The sequence below is a fragment of the Bos mutus genome, chromosome 7, assembly GCF_027580195.1.
Source record: "Bos mutus isolate GX-2022 chromosome 7, NWIPB_WYAK_1.1, whole genome shotgun sequence".
NCBI lineage: Eukaryota > Metazoa > Chordata > Mammalia > Artiodactyla > Bovidae > Bos > Bos mutus.
The window spans coordinates 409,306-430,122 of record NC_091623.1 but is presented as its reverse complement, the minus strand read 5'-3'; the positions used below and the strand labels follow the sequence as shown (position 1 = coordinate 430,122).

At 45.4% G+C, this 20,817-nt stretch overlaps 1 protein-coding gene across 2 annotated transcripts in view; it reads left to right on the top strand.

Annotated features, from left to right (window-relative positions):
- The window catches only part of ADAM19 (ADAM metallopeptidase domain 19), an 89,225-nt gene that overhangs the window by 57,266 nt on the left and 11,142 nt on the right, over window positions 1–20,817 (top strand). For both annotated transcript variants that reach the window (XM_070373009.1, XM_070373010.1), the window contains exons 8-18: window positions 1,973–2,044; window positions 7,029–7,195; window positions 9,095–9,179; window positions 9,925–10,064; window positions 11,976–12,153; window positions 13,886–13,975; window positions 16,370–16,565; window positions 17,807–17,915; window positions 19,150–19,354; window positions 20,326–20,403; window positions 20,522–20,630. In XM_070373009.1, coding sequence (XP_070229110.1) covers window positions 1,973–2,044; window positions 7,029–7,195; window positions 9,095–9,179; window positions 9,925–10,064; window positions 11,976–12,153; window positions 13,886–13,975; window positions 16,370–16,565; window positions 17,807–17,915; window positions 19,150–19,354; window positions 20,326–20,403; window positions 20,522–20,630 — 1,429 coding nt within the window. The remainder of the gene's footprint in view (window positions 1–1,972; window positions 2,045–7,028; window positions 7,196–9,094; window positions 9,180–9,924; window positions 10,065–11,975; window positions 12,154–13,885; window positions 13,976–16,369; window positions 16,566–17,806; window positions 17,916–19,149; window positions 19,355–20,325; window positions 20,404–20,521; window positions 20,631–20,817) is intronic.

Here is a 20,817-nt window from a genome sequence, read left to right as displayed (position 1 = left end):
TCAGGGAAGTTCCCTGGGGTGGCTTATTCATTCCTTAGGTAAAGCGGGAGACCTAGGCAGGGGAAGAGCAAGATGGGATGTTGTAGGAGGAGACAGGGTAGCTGTGAGAACAGATGTGCAAGGACTTTCAAGACACAGACAGGACGTGGGCGAGCTAAAGACCAGCTGATGCACTGTGTGGTAGTGTCTGTGTCCACCCAGAAAGTGTAAAGGGGAGGCACTGTTTTCTTTACATCAGAGGTCTGTGAGCTATAGCCCATGGCCAGATCCAGCCCACTCCAGGGTTTTATAAATATTTTCTTAAACACATCCATGCATGTATTGTCCATGATTACTTTTGAGCTAGAATGGCCAATTTGAGTACTTCTGGTAGAGACAGTATGACTGCAAAGCCTACAATATTAACAACCTAGCCATTTAAAAAAAAAAGTTGACTGACTCCTGCCTGAAGCTCTTCAGGACAGCATGATACTTTCCTTAAACTGTGGTGGTATTATCAGGTAGCTGTTTGAAGATAGGATTAATATATTTGAAAGACAATGAAGTCTGCCTCTGATGTTCTAATGAGTATTCACTAAATGCTGCAGCACTTGCTGTGCAGTGAGACCAGTTTAAAAATGCAGTGATTCAGTAAAGAGAAGCTTCAGGATTGAAACCTTGGAAAGGTCTGAGTCCCAGAGTCTTACATGGAATTTAACTGTGTAAAAAGCAGTGATGAAAATGAGTTGGTTGCCATTCTGATGGAGGAGGCCCAGGAGGGTCCCAAAGCAGTGGGAGAAAAGGAATCGGGTTTCTCCCTGTATCGAGGCTGAGACACACCCCTATCCAGACAAATACCCCAGGGTGTCTGTTCTTTTTGTTCTTGAATATTCTTGTGGGATTTTGTGGAGGAAGGATATGAAGGTTTGAAGTAACATATATTCATGTATATCCAGAGTAATTCAGATGGTAACACAGTAATTCTGTGTTACCACGGTAGTGTGTGGGACATATCTATTCTTTTCAAATTTAGGCTGCAGTTGTGGCAAATCTTACCTTTATGCCATGAAGCATTCCTTCATCATTGCAGCTGAATATGATATATCCTTTTGAAGCAGTTATGATGAATGTGAGGCTACCTGTGGAAATGTGCTCCTCCTGGTACCCGTGGCAGACATTTCTGATCGAGCACAGCACTCTTTCCTGCTGAGCCCCTTGCAGCCTCAGAATCCTTCTTGATATGGAAGGCACTTCCAGTTGATCTGAGTGATGCACCAGATTAAGCCTGTTTGCCAGGATCTTATGATCCTCATTGCTAGCAGTCATTTTGTGTCATTCACATGGCCTCTTGTTGCAGTTATTTCTGTGCAGGTTTTCTCAGCCCATTTCAATGTCATACTCCTTAAATACAAAATCTGCCTTCGTTGTTATTTCTGATCCCCTCTGTGTTCTAACTGAAGCTCCTTCAAGGTTAGGGCCAGGACCTCATACTTTGTGTCCTGCCCAGCACCACGTGCAGTGCCTTGCACACTGGGGGTGTTCAGCAACAGTTTGACCATGCTGACTGATTACCTGCCTGGAGACCTTGGGTGATCTCTGTGATGGGGGCTTCGTGTTGGGGTGATGACTGTGGCAAGGACTGGATTGGTCCCTCTTCTAAGCCCCAGTGGGAGTTTGCAGAAGGCCTTGTAATTAGGGGGACAGGAGAACAGGGTCGACCTCACAGGCTGGAGGAAGACAGTTCAGTTCACTACACAGCTACTGCATGCCTACTGTGTGCCTGACACTGAACTGTTAGCTGGAGATACCAGGATGGATGTGACTCAAGTTCTGCCTTCACCGAGCTGACACTGTGTCAGGGAGATAGTCCTAAGGAAATGACTGCTCACAGAAGATGGGAGAAAGTGAAGGAATTCACAGACAAGTAATGGGATACATGGGGGGTCCTGGGAAGGATTCTGGGTTCTCATCTACTTCTGCTTGCCCGATTTAGTTTCAGAAGAATGGACTGGACCAAGATGCCACCAAACACAAGCTTATGGAGATCGCCAATTACGTTGATAAGGTGAGACCAGGTGTGTACTTGTGGGAAGGGTGCCAGCACCTTAGTGGAGCTGCCCACAGGAGCTGACCTGCCTCTTCCTGAAGCAGCTGCCCTGTCAGCTTCCAGGAGGCAGTAGCGATGCTGCAGGGCCTCGGTGCTCACAAGTCATCAGCTGCATGGACCTAGCCAAGTAACTTGTCTTGTTTGGGTTGCGGTTTTGTTTTTTAATTTACAAAATAGGGTTGATTTAAACCAATAGCTTTCAATTATTTGTGTTTTTCCAGTGGACTGCTTTTTCCAATGTCTAATATAAAAGTCCAAGGAAAAAGCTGAAGATAGGGCTGAGGACCCAGAGCACTGTCCTCTGACACCCTCACCCTCACCCCTGCCTTAAAGTTGAAGAGTGGATTGCTTGGGGTCAATCTGTGTCATCTCCGCCTGTTAAACGGTTCTAAAATTATTTGGTTTTGTCTCTTAGAAAGGCTGAGCAGAGGGTTAACTTTCCTAGGTCAGGCTCTTTTAAAACATGCTCTTAGGAAATACCCAAATTCTTTAACTTGACCAGAATAGGCTGGTCTGGGACTTGGAAATACTTTGTTTATATGAAAGAATGCAAAACGAAGTAGAAGAGGTAACCTAGAATGGCAGTGACCTCTTGATAGGCAAGTAGTAAATAGTTTTTAAAAGTAGATTTTAATCATCTGGTATTGCAGGTCTCTGTGAGAATCTGATCACATTTATTATACAGTCTCAGGGCACTCAGAAAATCTCTGAAGCTTAACTCTTGGTCTGCTAGGGATTCATAGATCCCAAGTCTGAAGGGGGAATCATTTTTTTTAAATATTGGAGGATAAGCAAGAGAACTTCAATATTTTTAGGGATTTACAAGCAAATTTGGTAGTGTTCTTGAGTCATTGGATGGGAGGGTCTATGCCCTCTATTTTTGCTTCAGATGACTCTGGAATGCTGGTCATTGACAGGTGAAAGTTAAACACAACACTGGCATTTCCTGGAAGGGAGGACTCCAGGGACCCACTCCAGTCCTCTCTCTAGCCTTCAACTCCTCAACAATAACATCGAAATGATCCCACAGCCCGAACACTCAGCATCTGGGAAAATAAGAAAAGCTGTTTCCCGGGGTAGACCCTGTTATCACCCACATGATGTCTATTGTTCTGGAGACACTGCAGGTGGGAGACTTGGCTGGGTTTCCTTTGTGGACTCTGCAGCTGGTCTGGGTGTTAGAACTGGGGGTGCTAGTGAAAAGTGGAAGGAGAAGAGAGGCGCTAGCCAGCCCCATCCTTGTTGGAAGTCCCCAACCTTGCCTGCTGGTTTGTTCTGTGAAGCAGCCTTGGTTCTCTCATCTGCAGCTGAGGTTAGTCACCCCTGGCTGGGGTGAGGGCAGGCAAGCCCATTTCTCTCAGGCTTGCTGACCCAGCTCCTTCAACTGGACTGTTATGGAACTAAAACTGGAATGCACTGCACTCATTTGCCGAATCATGGACCCAGTCTAGAATGTTTTTCCTTCCCTATGAAAAAGCCAAGTCAAGTCCTTGAAAAGCTCCCTAGTGAAGCAAGTTTGAATTGGAATCCAAACCCTTCATTTTCTGGAATGATTGACCTGGCACAAAACAGGAAAATCACAATTTCCATTGAAATCAACTGATATTTTGCTGAATCTGGAGACCATTTACACCACAATTTCCTGGGGGCAAGTTGATTCCCTGGATGGGTAGACTCTGGGGTCTAATAATCCAAGTCTTCATCCCAACTCTGCCAGCTTCCTGCTGAGAATTCAGCAAGTTACTGAACTTCTCTAAGCCTCAGTCTTTAATATGTAGAAAGTGCTTGATAAACATTGGTGCTATGATTGTTATTTTTACCAGGGGCTGTACCTGCCACTTTTGGATTGCGATGACATCTCCTGCTTACATGACCTAGATTTAGCTGTGATGACTTTTTTTTTAGGCCAAAGCATGAGGCATGCAGCATCTTAGTTCGCTGACCAGGGATTGAACCCGTGCCCCCTTGCATTAACCACTGAGCCACCAGGAAAGTCCCCATGATGACTTTTTTTTTAAGTTGCTGCCTCAGTATTCTCTAGGGCTTGGCCAGTCAGGGAATTTCTGGTATCTACGCCTTCTAGTACTTAGCTTTAAAGTAAACCTTCTTCCTACTACGTGTGTGTGAGATGAAAGATAGCGTGTAATAAAGGTTAGATGTAGCTCTAGCCTTAAGGAGCCCAAGAATCAGGTCTCATTTATAGAATTTCAGGATCTCTGGATTGCGCAAAATCATGAGGATTATCTGGGACGTTTACAGCCTCATGCTTACAACCTGTTTGTGGTATCCTTTACAAAACCTGAGAACTTCCCGTGATGGGGAAGGAAATTTCGAAAGTAAGCACATCTCTGTGTATATATTATCATTTATACCCATTTACTTCCAAAATGAGTGGGAGACATCTTTCAGTAAAGTCATATACAATTTGGTATATCCACAGCATGGAATACTGGTCAGCAAGAAAAAAGAAGTGGCAGAATGATATAGACAGCAAGATGGACGAGACTCAGAACATGCTAAATGAAAGAAGACACACAGGACCACGTATTATATAATTCCATTTGTAGACTATATCCAGAAAAGGTAAATCTGTGGAGATAGAAAGTAGATTAGTGATTACCCCTGTCTAGGGGTGAAAATGGGCAATGATAGTAATGGACATAAGGTTTCTTGTTGGTATGATGAAAATACTCTAAAATTAAGAATACACAGAAGAACTGTACAAAAAAGATCTTCACGACCCAGATAATCACGATGGTGTGATCACTGACCTTAAAGCCAGACATCCTGGAATGTGAAGTCAAGTGGGCCTTAGAAAGCATCATTACGAACAAAGCTAGTGGAGGTGATGGAATTCCAGTTGAACTATTCCAAATTCTGAAAGATGATGCTGTGAAAGTGCTGCACTCAATGTGCCAGCAAATTTGGAAAACTCAGCAGTGGCCACAGGACTGGAAAAGGTCGGTTTTCATTCCAGTCCCAAAGAAAGGCAATACCAAAGAATGCTCAAACTACCACACAATTGCACTCATCTCACACGCTAGTAAAGTAATGCTCGAAATTCTCCAAGCCAGGCTTCAGCAATATGTGAACCGTGAACTTCCTGATGTTCAAGCTGGTTTTAGAAAAGGCAGAAGAGGCAGAGATCAAATTGCCAACATCCACTGGATCATGGAAAAAGCAAGAGAGTTCCAGAAAAGCATCTATTTCTGCTTTATTGACTATGCCAAAGCCTTTGCCTGTGTGGATCACAATAAACTGTAGACAATTCTGAAAGAGATGGGACTACCAGACCACCTGATCTGCCTCTTGAGAAATTTGTATGCAGGTCAGGAAGCAACAGTTAGAACTGGACATGGAACAACAGACTGGTTCCAAATAGGAAAAGGAGTTCGTCAAGGCTGTATATTGTCACCCTGTTTATTTAACTTATGTGCAGAGTACATCATGAGAAACGCTGGACTGGAAGAAGCACAAGCTGGAATCAAGATTGCCAGGAGAAATATCAATAACCTCAGATATGCAGATGACATCACCCTTATGGCAGAAAGTGAAGAGGAACTAAAAAGCCTCTTGATGAAAGTGAAAGTGGAGAGTGAAAAAGTTGGTTTAAAGCTCAACTTTCAGAAAACGAAGATCACGGCATCCAGTCCTATCACTTCATGGGAAATAAATGGAAAACAGTGGAAATAGTGTCAGACTTTTATTTTTCTGGGCTCCAAAATCACTATAGATGGTGACTGCAGCCATGAAATTAAAAGACGCTTACTCCTTGGAAGAGAAGTTATGACCAACCTAGATAGCATATTCAAAAGCAGAGACATTACTTTGCCAACAAAGTTTCGTCTAGTCAAGGCTATGGTTTTTCCTGTGGTCATGTATGGATGTGAGAGTTGGACTGTGAAGAAGGCTGAGCACCAAAGAATTGATGCTTTTGAATTGTGGTGTTGAAGAAGACTCTTGAGAGTCCCTTGGACTGCAAGGAGATCCAGCAGTCCATTCTGAAGGAGATCAGCCCTGGGATTTCTTTGGAAGGAATGATGCTAAAGCTGAAACTCCAGTACTTTGACTATCTCATGCCAAGAGTTGACTCATTGGAAAAGACTCTGATGCTGGGAGGGATTGGGGGCAGGAGGAGAAGGGGACAAGAGGAGGATGAGATGGCTGGATAGCATCACTGACTCGATGGACGTGAGTCTGAGTGAACTCTGGGAGTTGGTGATGGACAGGGAGGCCTGGCGTGCTGCGATTCATGGGGTCGCAAAGAGTCGGACACGACTGAGCGACTGATCTGATCTGATCACTTTACAACTTGGTAAATTTACTAAAAAATATTACCCTTAAAATGGGTGGATTCTATGATGTATAAATTATGCCTTAATAAAGTTGTTTTAAATATTCATATACAAGGAAAGTTTTTAGATGTATATAAAAATAAGGCCCATGAAAGGAATTGGGTGTGGTGATTGTACCAGACACATGAGCCAAGGGTAGGTACTTGTTACAGATGACAGTGAGGCTTAGCTCTTGACCAGCTTTGAAAGTTTCTTCCTATTTTAAAATGAAATGTATCTTCCTGTCTGTTCTGCCTATTAACTGAGCCCCACTTTAGGCTCATGTGTAATAGCACTGGTCCTTTCTCCACTAAGAGCCCTGTGCATGTCTGAAAGCAACTCTGTGTCCTGTCTCAGTCTTCGTTTCTCTCAGCTAAGTCACCCCAGCTCTGCTACCAGAGGCCGAGCCTCTCTCAGGATGTTGTGCCTCTCTCAGGCTGTCTCCCTTCTGAGAAATCTGAAGAGCAACACCTGTCCCCTCCTCCCCTGGAGGCAGGTAGAGAAGAGGAATCTGGAATCTGAGCTCCGCGCACTTGGGCTGGGAAGGGGTTCATACTCTCGCGTGGTGCCGACAGATGACGCTGTGACTTTTCCGTGTGTGTTTTCAGTTTTACCGATCCTTGAATATCCGGATTGCCCTCGTGGGCTTGGAAGTGTGGACTCATGGGAACATGTGTGAAGTTTCAGAGAACCCATACTCTACCCTCTGGTCATTTCTAAGCTGGAGGCGCAAGCTGCTCACCCGGAAGAACCATGACAACGCGCAGTTAATCACGTAAATAGCCTTTTCCATGTGTGTTGCCTTGCCCTTGGCTGCCAAGCCCCTGCTCCCAGCGCGTGTGCTGTCTGTCCTTTCTCCCCAGTGTTGACAGTTGGCTGGACTAAGCTATCCTGACTCTCCGTTCCAGTACCCAAATATTCCTCAGGCATGTGCTCTGTGCCCAGTATATTCAGGAAAATACTAAAAAGCCCGAGTCATAACAATTCCAAGAAGTGTTTACAACCCAAATTAGAAAATTAGTGCCTTAGACATATTTAGCTGAGTCTCTGAATCAACTGGATGTGTATTTGGGAAGTGACTGACTGTTCGTCGTGGCTGCTTTGAAACAGACTTTCTAAGGGGCTCACCCTGATCTTCATGGTGCTTTGTTCTAGTGCAGGAGTTGATCTCCCCATGCAGGCCCAGAAGAGGGGCCTCCTCAGCTTGTCCTTCATGTCATTCCCAGGGTCTCAGGGCCAACTGCGAGGTAGTCAAGTGGCAGATGATGCAGGAATAGTGTGTTTGAGGGGAGAGACATGGGGTGAGAGAGTGGTTGTGTTGGAGTTTGTTCAATCCCAGAAAGAAAAGAACAGAAACTGATGGGGGTCATGGCAGCCTGTGACAGTCCCCCATGATGACAATCTGGTATTTATTAGTGCTGACTTCCAAAGGTATTCTGAGGAAGTTACAACAAAAAGCACATACATAATAAAGCCATTTTTTCCTGTTCCCTAAATATCTCTGAAACAACAATCATTTAAACCTTTGTTTACACTTTAAAAGAGACCAAGGAAATAGCTCTACTAAAAGCCTGAGTTCTTGCTTCTTGATGATCTTTGAAAGTCTGGTGTCCTGCTTTGGGCAAGACCTAGAATCCAGTTTCCAGTATAACTTCCTCAGTGCCATGTCTAAGTTTATCAGACAATCAATAGGGCTTCCTAGAGATTTGCATGTATTTTTTTTTTGCAGATTATTTCTCTAAAGATAAATCTGCATTGAATTCAGCGAACATGTGTTAAGCACCCGCTGTGTGTCTGATTCTAAGCTAAGTTCTCATGATCCCAAAATAAATAAGATAGTCTTGGCTCTCTGAGATGTCATGGACTATATAAGAAGGCAAACACAAAGATATGAAAGCATGATGTAATAAATTTCCATGTAGATCCTTTAAATAAATTTCATGGTTTGTGGCATGCACGAAAACACCGATATTTTATTCATTCCTTTGCCCCTGTGCTGGATGCAGACAGCTGAGAAAAGAGTGTATTAAACTAGGGGAATGTAGCTGGCTGTTGGCAGATTAGGGTCACAGTCGCAAAACAAAGGCAGAAACAGCTCATCCTCGCACCCAGCTGCACTCTATCCCGATGGGACACATCTGTTTCCTTGGCCCCAGAGTGACTCAGGAATGAAACATCAGCTCCCACAGCTGCTGCCCTGACTGCCCCCGCACCCCCCCCCCTGCTCCCCTGCCATACACATACCACAGAGCCAGGGATATGGTGGGGGACCTTGACAGCTGGCGGAAGTGGGCATGATTCACTTCAGCAGTAGAACCTGTGCCACCCTTCCCTCATCCCCACCCTCTGACCTTTTCCTCTGTAGCAGGAATGGGATGCAGCTTTGCAAGCCCTGCCCATTTCCTTCCAGGGGATGGGATTATGGCCGTACTGTGGGAAGAAGTGACCTTTTGCTTTCTTTTTCTGTTTGTCTAGAGCGGTGGGAGAATAGGTGAGAAGAATTGAGAGGTGTGGTGACCTGGGAATTGTTGCGTTGGCTTAGAGTAGCAGGACCTCTCCCCTTGGGAATGATCTGGGACTGTCAGTAGGGCCAAGGAAGGCCATGATGGCTTCTGGGCACATGGGAGCAGCCCCCTCAGCCCCTACCCTAGTCACCTCTCCTTCCTTCCCGCAGGGGCATGTCCTTTCATGGCACCACCATTGGCCTGGCTCCCCTCATGGCCATGTGCTCCGTGTACCAGTCTGGAGGAGTCAACATGGTGAGTCTCAAACCATTATTAATGCTGCAGAAAGTGGAAAATTGCCTTACAAAATAGGAGGCCATCTTCTAAATGTATACCTGTGGCGGATTCATTTGGCAAAACTAACACAATATTGTAAAGTTTAAAAATAAAATAAAATTAAAAAAAAATATTGTGTAGGAAGTATTATAGGAAAAAAGGTTGGACATAAAGAAGGGAAGTTTTTTTTAAATGAAGGTATTAAGTTCTAAGAGGTGGAGGTACTAAGGGATGAATTTTCGTTTACTGTCATTTATTCCCAGTTCTCAAACTCAGGAGAACCCTGAAGCAATTACATGAATCATACATCACTACATCTCTTATATGGTCCAGACCAGGGCTGACAAATTATAAGATACAGAGATAAAAATGATTTTGTTTCAAGCCTTGGGTTCTGTGTATCTTTATGGAGCAAGAGCCTGTCTCAAAGTCACAGTTAGGAAATCATTGCCTTCTTTTGAAGTTCTCTCTGAGTTTGTGAGAATGTTTGTGCTATTCGTTTCTGGCCTGTAAAGTAGACAGCAAGGAGGCTACTGGGCATTTATCTGCCAACCTCTCTGTCGACCTGTGCTTACTGACAGATGCTGCAGGGTACTTAAGATCATGGACTTTAGTCCCTGAGCCTGTATGCCCAGCAGTTGTGTTATCAGTGGAGAGCTTGGCTAAGGAAAAGGCAGGGCTGCAGAGGGGAGCTGTCTTTGACCTGAACTCTCTCCCCGAGCAGGACCACTCTGAGAATGCCATCGGCGTGGCTGCCACCATGGCCCACGAAATGGGTCACAACTTCGGCATGAGCCACGATTCCGCGGATTGTTGCTCAGCCAGCGCGGCTGACGGTGGGTGCATCATGGCTGCTGCCACCGGGTGAGTCAAGCGGGAAGCTGAGGATGGGGAAGAGGGCAGAGCGCGAGAGGCCAGTGCAGACCAAGTGTTGCTCCGGGCCCAGGGAGCCTCTGTTATACTTCTGACACGGGCCTTGAAGAGAGAAGGGGAAGAAGACCAAGAAAACAAATGTTGGAAGCAGCACAGGTTTCTAGCAGAAACTTTGGTGTGGTAGAACCTGTTGTTATTGTTTAGTCCAACTCTTTGTAACCCCATGGACTGTAGCCCACCAGTCTTCTCTGTCCATGGCATTTCCCAGACAAGAATTCTGGAGTGGGTTGCCATTTCCTTCTCCAAGGGGGTCTTCCCAACCTTGGGATGGAACCTGCATCTCCTGCATTGGCAGGCAGATTCTTTACCACTAAGCCACCAGGGAAGCTGATGAAACTTGAGATTCACTTAATTTCTGCCTTGGTGGTCTTCAGCTGTAAAATTGGTCTGACCATATGTGTCTTTTCCACTTCATGAATTTTTGGCTGAGAACCCATTTATAACAGTCACAACCCTTCATCCCTTCATGTGAAGGAAGTGTGATTAGGGCTGTCACACCTAGCCCTGGAAGCACTGATGTTGCCTCCAGAACAAGGAGAAAGAAGGACAGCAACCCCACACCCCACAGTGACTCCTCAGGGGTTTTGCAGGCTGCATTTACCACAAGGAATGGGGACAAGGCAGCTCCATCTCACTGTAGTTCTGAGGGGTCTTTAAACCAGAGCCTTTTAAAGAGAACTCTGAAGTTGCTTCAGAGGACTTAGAGTCAGTGTCTGGACTCACACAGCAGAGAGCAGCAGGTTCTTCAGGGAACTGAGTCACTCTTCAGAAGGCATCATGGTGGGAGCTTGTGTTCCTCCTACGGAAAGCCACTAGGGCCGGCTCATGCTGCTCAGGGAGTGGTGTTGCTGTGTCTCTGAGAGGAGATGCAGCTTGCTTGGTGTTCCAGTGTCTTCTGCTCACTTCGTGGAAAAAGTGTCACACAAAGGATGATGTTGATATGAAAGAGACAGACAGCTCCATGGTTCGTGCTCAAATCTCTGCTGTTTGAACAAGGTTCAAGCTCGCTGTTAAGTCCACCTCTTTCTCTCTCAATCTAAAAATCTTATTCATAGACAGGTGGTTGAGAGAGTTATGTTAATTACTACAATTTGTTTTAAACTGTTCAGACAATTTAGTAATTTAACAATTTTTAGTGACAAGCTTTTTGTGACATTCCTGACAACTGAAGGAAATCCTCCGGTGTCTAACCTGTACTTGGTTTAGGTAATTGGGATCAGGATAACTCTTCCTCTGTACACCCAGATCATGGTACCTACCTGTCACCAAGGAGTGCATGACTTCTGATTCTTTTCCCCAATAGCGGGATGTAGGGCCTTTCACACTCTTGCGATACAGACCATGTGTTTGTGAGTTGGGCCGTTGAGTTTGGAGCGCTGCCTGCATCGTTAGAACAGAGATCAGATCACTGGCCCAACAAAGAAATTAAACCCATAACTTGGCCTTTTTTGGCCTGGTCTTCTGTTCTAAGAAAATCTCCATCTAATATCAGCTTCAGGAAAAGTTTGGGTTGGCTGGAATTTTATTCCGCTCTAAGGCTCAAGAGACCTATTGTAACATACTAGTTATCCTTTATTTATTGCAACTCCTTCATGGAAAGGGCTGAAATCATTGCTTCGGATTCTCAAATAAATCCTCCATGGAGAGAAAGGGGAAAAAAAACCATTATGTGGTGGTTAATATTTCTTAGTTCATAGAAAGTTAATGTACAGGTGATGTTCTCAGGGGGCAGAATGTATGTGCATGGGCCTGTGGGGGTCTGGATCCAGCTGGAATCAGACTCATGGGCGCCAGCTTGATGCTCAGACCCCCCAGCTGATTCCGCCCTGGCTCTCCTCCCAGGCACCCCTTTCCCAGAGTGTTCAACAGATGCAACAGGAGGGAGCTGGACAGGTATCTGCAGTCAGGCGGGGGGATGTGTCTCTCCAACATGCCAGACACCAGGACGCTGTATGGAGGCCGGAGATGCGGAAATGGGTACCTGGAAGATGGGGAAGAGTGTGACTGTGGGGAGGAGGAGGTAAGGTGTCATGCCATGTTAGTGGGAGGGGAAGAATTTACAGTGACTTCAAATCTCAAGGTCAAAGAGCATGTATCTGAAAATTAGTCATAGGCATTTCCTACATACATGTGGAGGTCAAAGACCCCATCACAAATAACATGTGGGGAGTAAGCCTTAAATATGGACCATTTATGTAGATTCTCCCAGTTTGAGGTTGACAGTATCTGTGTCCAAAATGCAGGGGAGTTCTCCTTGTGAGCATCTGATCTATACAGAAACCACAGTCTTGGCCAGTGGAGCTACAGATGGCTTCCTTGGCTGTTCACAGCTGGATACGTGAACTTGAACCTGGGCATTATGAGGATACTTAAAATAACAAGCTCATGCTCTTTGACCTGTAGAAGAAATGACTGAAAGGGGCTTCTAGGAGGAAGAAGGAGCAGAATTGATGGTGTACAAGCCCTTTCCTTCCTTCTGATCTTCAGGATGAATATAGTAGGCATATCATAGCTCTGTCACTTCTGACAGATGCTCGCGGTTCTACAAAAAGCAGAACTGGATAGTTTCATATCTATTTTATGAAGCATGAAAATATGAACGTTAACGTGCAGAACAGTTTGTGGGAGAATGTGTCAGTAGTCTATGCATTCAGAATAAACTCTGGGGATGAGGTTGAGGGTCTGTATATGTGGGTAAAGACTATTTGCTTTTTTAATCTTCTCTATGGTTTGACTTTTTTAAAATGCCAGCACATAACTTTAATAAAACAAGAACCATTTAAAGGCTTCCCACCTGCACCAGGATGAGTTCAGAGAGATCGGCCCAGACCCTTCAGAAAGGAGAGAGTTGTATTATCATGGAGGGCCCAGTGAGGTTAAGGGGCCCACTCCTGAGTGGGCTTGGCCAATGGCTTATATTCAGAGCAGTTTCTCCTTCAACAAATGAGTATGTGATCTAGGTCATGTGCCAGGGATAGGAAAATAAATAGGTAGAAAAAAATAGGCATGGTCCCTGTCCTTATGGGGTATATAGTCCAAAGCCAGAAACACACATTGACCAAATAGCTGCAAAAATGTATAAATACAACTGTGGTAAATACCAGGAGAGCCAATAGCATGATGCTAGGAGTGTATGTAACGTGAGGGGAGCTGCCCAACTCAGGTGGGGGTGGACTCTGACCCTACACTCGAGGGCCGAGGTAGGAGTTAGCGAGGGGCACGAGGACGGGAAGGCACACTTTAGCTAGTGGGAGAGCTGTGCCTTGGGGTGGGAAGACGCCTGGTGCTCTAGAAGGGGAGGAGCACAGGTCCGCCTGGATCCCAGGAAGACATGGTCTCTGGATGTTGGATTGGGGATGAGAAAAACAAATCATGACATTTCCTTATAATGTAGTACTATGCTAAAAATCACATTTTAGACGAATCCATGATTACAAGGAAAAGTGGGGGTAGTGTGTTAAGTTTAAAAGCAGTATGGATACTGTGATTTTGTAAAATAACTATATGTTTATAAATGTGTCAAAATGCAGTTGTGTCTGATGATTCTGCTTGTGTATATTCTCTACAATATATACATACTATCTTAATGATAAAGCTATAAAGTGGTGTTTTGGGTAGAGATTTCCCAGGGAGCTGGAGTTCCAGGGGCATATAAGGTGGGATAGGAGGTAAAGGCCCCTCCTCCTGCCTTGTCTCCCATCTCCCTGCTCTGCTGCCTCTGAGGCTCATGCCCCCTCTTGCTGCCTCCCCAGGAATGTGAGAACCCCTGCTGCAATGCCGCTAACTGCACCCTGAGAGAGGGGGCCGAGTGTGCGCACGGCTCCTGCTGTCACCGCTGTAAGGTAAGGGGCCCTCCCCGCCCAGGGTTCTGACCTGACAGTCTGAGGCTCTGCAGGGGCTGATGGCCAGGATTCAGCCTCAGTCCTGGGGAAGTGGTGGTGTCAAAGTTAGCCAGAAAGAGCCTTTGAACAAAGCTTCCCTTTTTCTATATTTGACCTCACTGAGTTCAGATTATCCCAGAAGGCTGTGTGGGCCTCCTGGAAAGTGGGAAATTAAAAAAAAAATGTCCAGAGAGAGTAGGCTTGATTTTATTTGGCATTCATAATATTCCTCATTACAGTTTTGATTAACATTAAGGGATTGCTTGTTAGGTGCCAGGCACAGTGCAGAGAATTTTATATGTGTCATCTCATTCAGTCCTTATAGAACACCTGTGGGGTTTATGTTAATATCCTCAACTTAAGATGTAGAGACTGAGGCTCAGAGGGTATAAGTGACTTCTCCAGGGTTAAACAGTGAGGAAGGGGCTGAACCAGGTTTCTCTGACTCTGGAGCCCACATTCTTAGTATTGATTGGAAGAGCACACCATTTTTACCACTAATGTTACTATAGGTCTGCATTCTCTTATCTACAATTCTGAAATTCAGGAAGTTCTAAAAACTGAAAAAAAATTTTTTTTAAACTCATTTGGTGGCTAAATTGGATCTGAATTGACATAAATCTAATTATAGTTTTTTTTAAAATCACACTTAAAGCAAATAGTGTATTTCATTGCAAAAACATTAGTGTGTTTGATTATAAGGTATAATCCTAGGCCTTGATGCTGGGTTATGTAATATACATATGTCATGTGTATGTATATAGAGAGAGATATACACATATACATATGTATGTACATCTGTGTAATGTCTGCTTTCTCAAATCTGTGAAGTCTGGGGCCCATCTGGTCCCAGGGTTTTAGATTGGATCGTGGACTGTGCTTCCACATACCACATGCTCAGGGCTCATTATGTTCCCCATACTGTTGAAGTGCTTTACTAGAACATTCTTTCTAGCATGACCTTCTAGCAATAACCACGAGAGGGTTATTGTCCTCATGCACGCATGAGAAAGTGCATCAACAGAGGTCTGCTGCCTAAGGCGCTGGGATTTGAACCCAGGCAGACTGGCTCCAGGGTTGGTGGGTCTTTTTCCCCTCCATCCTGCTGCTGGGTGGGGAGATGCATCTGAGGCCACCCTTGCTCTGAGACTGTCAGCAAGCTGCTCAGCTGGCCCGCTCCCACCTTCCCTCCTGGGATCCCTCGTGGGTGGTGTGGAGTCACCCAGGAGTGTGGCGGGGTGCTATTCTCAGACATAGCTCTCTTTGCCTGTTCAGGGGAACTCCCATGCCGTCTGTATGATTTAAGACAGACCCGGCATCCCTCAGAGAGGCTGTGCTGTATCAGGTCAGGATCTCAGGCTGAGGCCTGAGAATGAACGTAGAGAGCACTCGTCTCCGGGTCCCAGGATTTCAGCTTGGATCTTGGAAAGGCTTTCCCTGCAGAGAAGTGTGTGGGAAAAGATGAGCCCTGGAGTCTGAGATCTTCATTTCCAGCCCTGTGTGTGACTGGGGGCAGCTATTACCCATCCAAGCCTGAGTTCTCTATCTGTAAGATGGGAAGAGTACTAATAACACTGACCCCACCTAGGGAGGCTGGAAGACTTGAACAGAAACTCAGACTTACCAGTTGCCCAAGGTGTGCTATTTGATCAGGTTATTTCATCTGCAGAATGGGGCAAATAGCAGTATCTAGCTCATGGACATTGTGAGGATCTCATGAGATGAACATGTGCAACATACTTAGCCTGGAGCTTGACTCCGTAATGTGGGTGTATTATTGCCAGAGTGCTTGTGAATTCAAAGATGCATGAATGCTAGTTTGTGTGTGAGTGTATCTATACAAAGATGCATGAATGCTAGTTTGTGTGTGAGTGTATCTATACATATATACTAGTGGGCTTTGCTCTTCTGCCACTTACTAACCATGAAACTTTGGAGACATGCCTCAGATTTCCTCATCTATAAAACAGGGATAATTATATTACATAGGACTGTCATGAAGACTAAATGAAATATTATTTGTCCTGGGCATTTAAGTAGGAGCTCCATAAAGTAGCTGTTATTACTAAAGCACTTAGTGAACTGTAAATAGTTGCATAAATATTATTTCTTACCTGATTCTTAAGACTGCTATGTAGAGTTAACATTTGTAAAACCACCTTGAAACCAAGTGTTAGATGTTTCATGTTAGATGATTTATGGTGGTTTAAGCTAATGAGGTCATGTAAAAAGTGCTCTGAAATAATGGTAAGGGATTTTCTGTTCCATGGGAGTGATGCTCATGAGCCCTTGCTGGGAGGATTGAGGACAGGTGGGAGATTGACTTTATCCCCCGCTTCTTGTTCCTCGGCTCAGCTGTTGGCCCCGGGCACGCTGTGCCGTGAACAGGCCCGGCAGTGCGACCTCCCGGAGTTCTGCACGGGCAAGTCCCCCCAGTGCCCCACCAACTTCTACCAGATGGACGGCACCCCTTGCGAGGACGGCCAGGCCTACTGCTACAATGGCATGTGCCTCACCTATCAGGAGCAGTGCCAGCAGCTGTGGGGCCCTGGTAAGGCACTCTCCAGCGAGCGGACCACCCTCCTTCCACCCCGATGCTTCCTAGCCAGCCTCCCCCTTCAGACACTCTGGATTGCTTAGGATCAGGCTTTACAAGAGCATCTCCAGATATTACCTTTTTTTATCGCCTTGCCTCAAGGCGGACTTTCAGCAGGAGGCAGTAGACAGTATTCCTCCTAGTTCCTTGATGCTTTAAATTCTCACAGTGAGTGAATGGATAAGAATAATCCAACACAACAGGTGGACGATGGAGCTGTGAGCAAAGTATCAACCATGAGATGGGATTTTTTTCCCATATATCATATTGGAAAAGAGTGAAAAATTAATATGATAAGTTGGCATGATAATACTGTAACAAGAATAATAGTATAGTTGTGGAGAAAACCATATTATACATGTGGGGAAACAGATGTGTACAACCCCAATGGAAAGCAGTTTGGAGATACCAGAATTTTAAGTGTACCTGTCATTGGACGCATCCATACTACTGCTTAGGAATGTGTCCTATGTTTGTATTTGGCCAAGTAGATTTACAAGGATATTTATTACAGCACTGTTAGAGCAATAACAACCCATAAATACTTCAATAAATCCTATCAGTTAAGGTAAATCTCGTGCACCCAAATACATTGGGACTCCATAAGCTGAATAAAAGGACGCAGCTCTCTATGTACTAAGTAAAAAAAAAAAAAATGTGAATAGACTATGTGGCCATTCCTTATTGGATAGATTATCTCTAGAAGATACACAAGAATTGTATCTAGAAGGTAGAGATAAAATTATCTTTAGAAAATACACTATTAATTGATTGCTTCTCCAGGTTTTAGGGATGTGGGAACTGGAATGGCTAAGTAGAAAAAAATGAAAAACATATTTTATTCTTAAAAATCTTCTGCAGGTATTACCTTTATTTAAAAAAAAAAAAAAAAAAACATAACAAACACCTGAAATGAGAAAGGGCTTCTTCATGAGAAAGAAGGCTTAGCACACAAACCTCCCATAGATATAAAACCTCAATAAAGTGTAAAGAACTGATATAAAACCTTTTTTTATGAGTAGGTCTTGAGAAGGTGGGGGTGGACCAACAGATAGGGATAAAGAAAAGGCTGAATATTCCCTTCCATAAAACTTCCTTACTTCCTGATTTTGCCAGGGGCTAGCTCTGTCCTTTGGGGGCTTCTGACTTCTACTAAAGTTGGCTAGTGTGCTGATAAATGTTTCTTGCCCACCCAGGAGCCCGGCCTGCTCCTGATCTCTGCTTCGAGAAGGTGAATGTGGCAGGGGACACCTTTGGAAACTGTGGGAAGGACATGAATGGGAAACACAAGAAGTGCAACATGAGGTGATGACCATAAGGCAGACCCCATGAGATGAGGATGCCAAAGCAAGTCCTGCTCTTTCGTCACTCCCACCCACTCATCCGCTTGGCTGGCCCTAGAGTGGGCCCTTCAGTAATCTCTTCCAGGCCCTTTTGACAATGCACCATTCAGCCCTAAGGAAGTCAGAGGGAGGGTGTGGATGCAATGCTTCCTAGAAGGCTGGTCACATTTCCTTTTGGGACCTTCTTATACTAGGGCAGCCCATCAGCCCTCTTGGGTCATTTCCGCAGGGTACTAATTATACCCTCATCTGAATAGCCTGTCATTCACCCAGTCATTCATTCATTTCAACCATCCATCCACCTACCCACCCATCCACTATCTATTGTGGATTTACCATGTGCCAGACACTGGGCTGAGTACATGGAACTTAAGAGGATAGTGTAATAATGGAAATATGGTGGGAGCCACCCAACCCACCGTAGTGGGCTGAAGTGGTTTCCCAGAGGAAGTTATGCTTAAGCTGCGATCTGGAGAAAGTATCTATTTGAACAGGATGAGGAATGGTGCTGGTACATGGTAGAGTGTCCCAGGCAGAGAAATGAATAGAGAAAAGCTGGTGGTAGGAAGAATTGATAGCAACTTGATATAGTTAAAGTATAATGTTGGGGTGCAGTGGGGGGGGGTACGGGGTGCGCTACTGAGAAATGAGCCTGGCTAGTTGAGCAGGGACCACATCATGAGAAACCTTGAGTATATGGCTAGGGGAGTTTGGACTTTGGCTTGAGAGCAGTTTGAAATTAGGCCCTTGTAGGGCAAGTCTGGAGCAGGGAGACCAGTTTCCTGGTGTCCAGGTGAGAGAGGATGGTGGTGTGAACTTGGGTTGGTATATAGGATGGAGGAGGGAGGTCAGGGATGACACCAGGCTTCTTCTGGCTGCAACACCAGGGTGCTTGGGGGTACAAAGAGCATAAGGGGTTAGGTTGCTCAGGTCAGGCAGTTGTTCTTGCGGTAAAGGGGACTTCCCAAGGCCAGCCCTCTGGCTACATCTACTTGGGAATAAAGATATAGCATCCTATCCTTAGTCTAAGACCACACAGAGGAATTCTGGCTGAGTCCCTACAGCACACTCATTGCCTTTTGCCTCTCCCCCATACAAACCTGCTGTCCCAGTCGAGAAAGACTGAAGCTCTTTGGTGTCCCAGCTCTTCCCTGTCTCTGATTCCATCTCCTTCCCTCCTCCTCTCTTGGGCTCAGAGATGCCAAATGTGGCAAGATCCAGTGTCAGAGTTCCGAGGCCCGACCCCTGGAGTCTAATGCAGTGCCCATTGACACCGTCATCGTGATAAATGGAAGGCAGATCCGATGTCGGGGCACCCACGTCTATCGAGGTCCCGAGGAGGAGGGTGACATGCTGGACCCCGGCCTGGTGATGACCGGGACCAAGTGTGGCCATAACCACGTAAGTTCCTTCCTCCAGCCTCACTTAGCCTCTGGGTTGCAGAGGGTAGTGATTGAAGTGGGAGTCTGGGGGAGGATGCCTGGGTTCAAATCCCAGCTTCCCCAACCTCTTTAGCCCTGTGGCTTACATTCTTTATAGAGCATATTATTAAGAGCAAGACCCACCCCGTAGAATTGTCGTATGGATTAAATGAGATAATCCCTGTAAACTGTTTAGAAGGATTGTCTATTATATCTCTTTTGTCCTCATCATTAATTATCATATGAATTATGAAATGGTCTAAACTAGGAGTCCGGGAAGCCTGGGCAGCTATCTGAGAGTTAACTCTGAGAATAACATTGTAAAACACATCTGAAGCACTAGGTGTAGTACCTGGCACAAAGTAAACAGCTATCACCATGGTCATTATCTTTAAGTATAATGTTTAAATTAGTACATATTAATATGCAATTAAGTAACATAGAACCAATAGTAATATAGAATGAAATCACACATATTTATTATATGGGCTTCCCAGGTGTGGCACAGTGGTAAATAATCTGCTTGCCAGTGCCAGGAGATTCAGGAGACTCGGGTTCAATCCATGGGTCAGGGAAATCCCCTGGAGAAGGAAATGGTAACCAAGTCCAGTGTGCTTGCCTGGAGAATCCCATGGACAGACGAGCCTGGTGGGCTACAGTCCATGGAGTTGTAAAGAGTCGGACACAACTTAGCAACTGAGCACGCACGCACATTATATTATTATATTTTCTTAGAATGTAATATTTGTTGTTTTCTCCCTCATCGCAAGAGAAATAGCAGAACTAGTTAGTTGTCATCCTGTCCTTGAATTTTTAGGTTGTTTTTATCACTATAATAACCTGAAGCAGGCTGCCTTTTTGAGTCCCATATGTTCTGAAAGCAAAACCTCAGTCTCCTAATCGCCAACCAGTGTCCCTTCTGTTGTACTGACCGGTTTCTTCTCATTACAGATTTGCTTTGAGGGGCAGTGCAGGAACACCTCGTTCTTTGAAATGGAAGGCTGTGCGAAGAAGTGCAACGGCCACGGGGTACGTATGCTGGAGGTTCTGGGGCTCCTCTGCGATGATGTCCATAGGGGCAGGCACTGTGGGAAGCCAGAGCTCTCTAGGGTGCTGACATCTCTTCCCTGCCCTGCCCTTGCTCCAGGTCTGCAACAACAACCAGAACTGCCACTGCTTCCGGGGCTGGGCCCCACCCTTCTGCAACACGCCAGGCCAAGGGGGCAGCATCGACAGCGGGCCCATGCCTCCCGAGAGTGAGTGGCCGGCCTGCGTGGCTCCTGCCCACCTTTGTGAGGAGGGATGGATGGCATAATGCAGAGGAATAATAAGTCAGCACTGTCATCCTGATTTTTATAGATGAGGGAACAAGAGGGGCTGAGTGGGAGGAGTGGCCCAGGCTAGCAGCCTGGTGTGGGGCCCAGCTCAGTTGCTCTTCCTCTG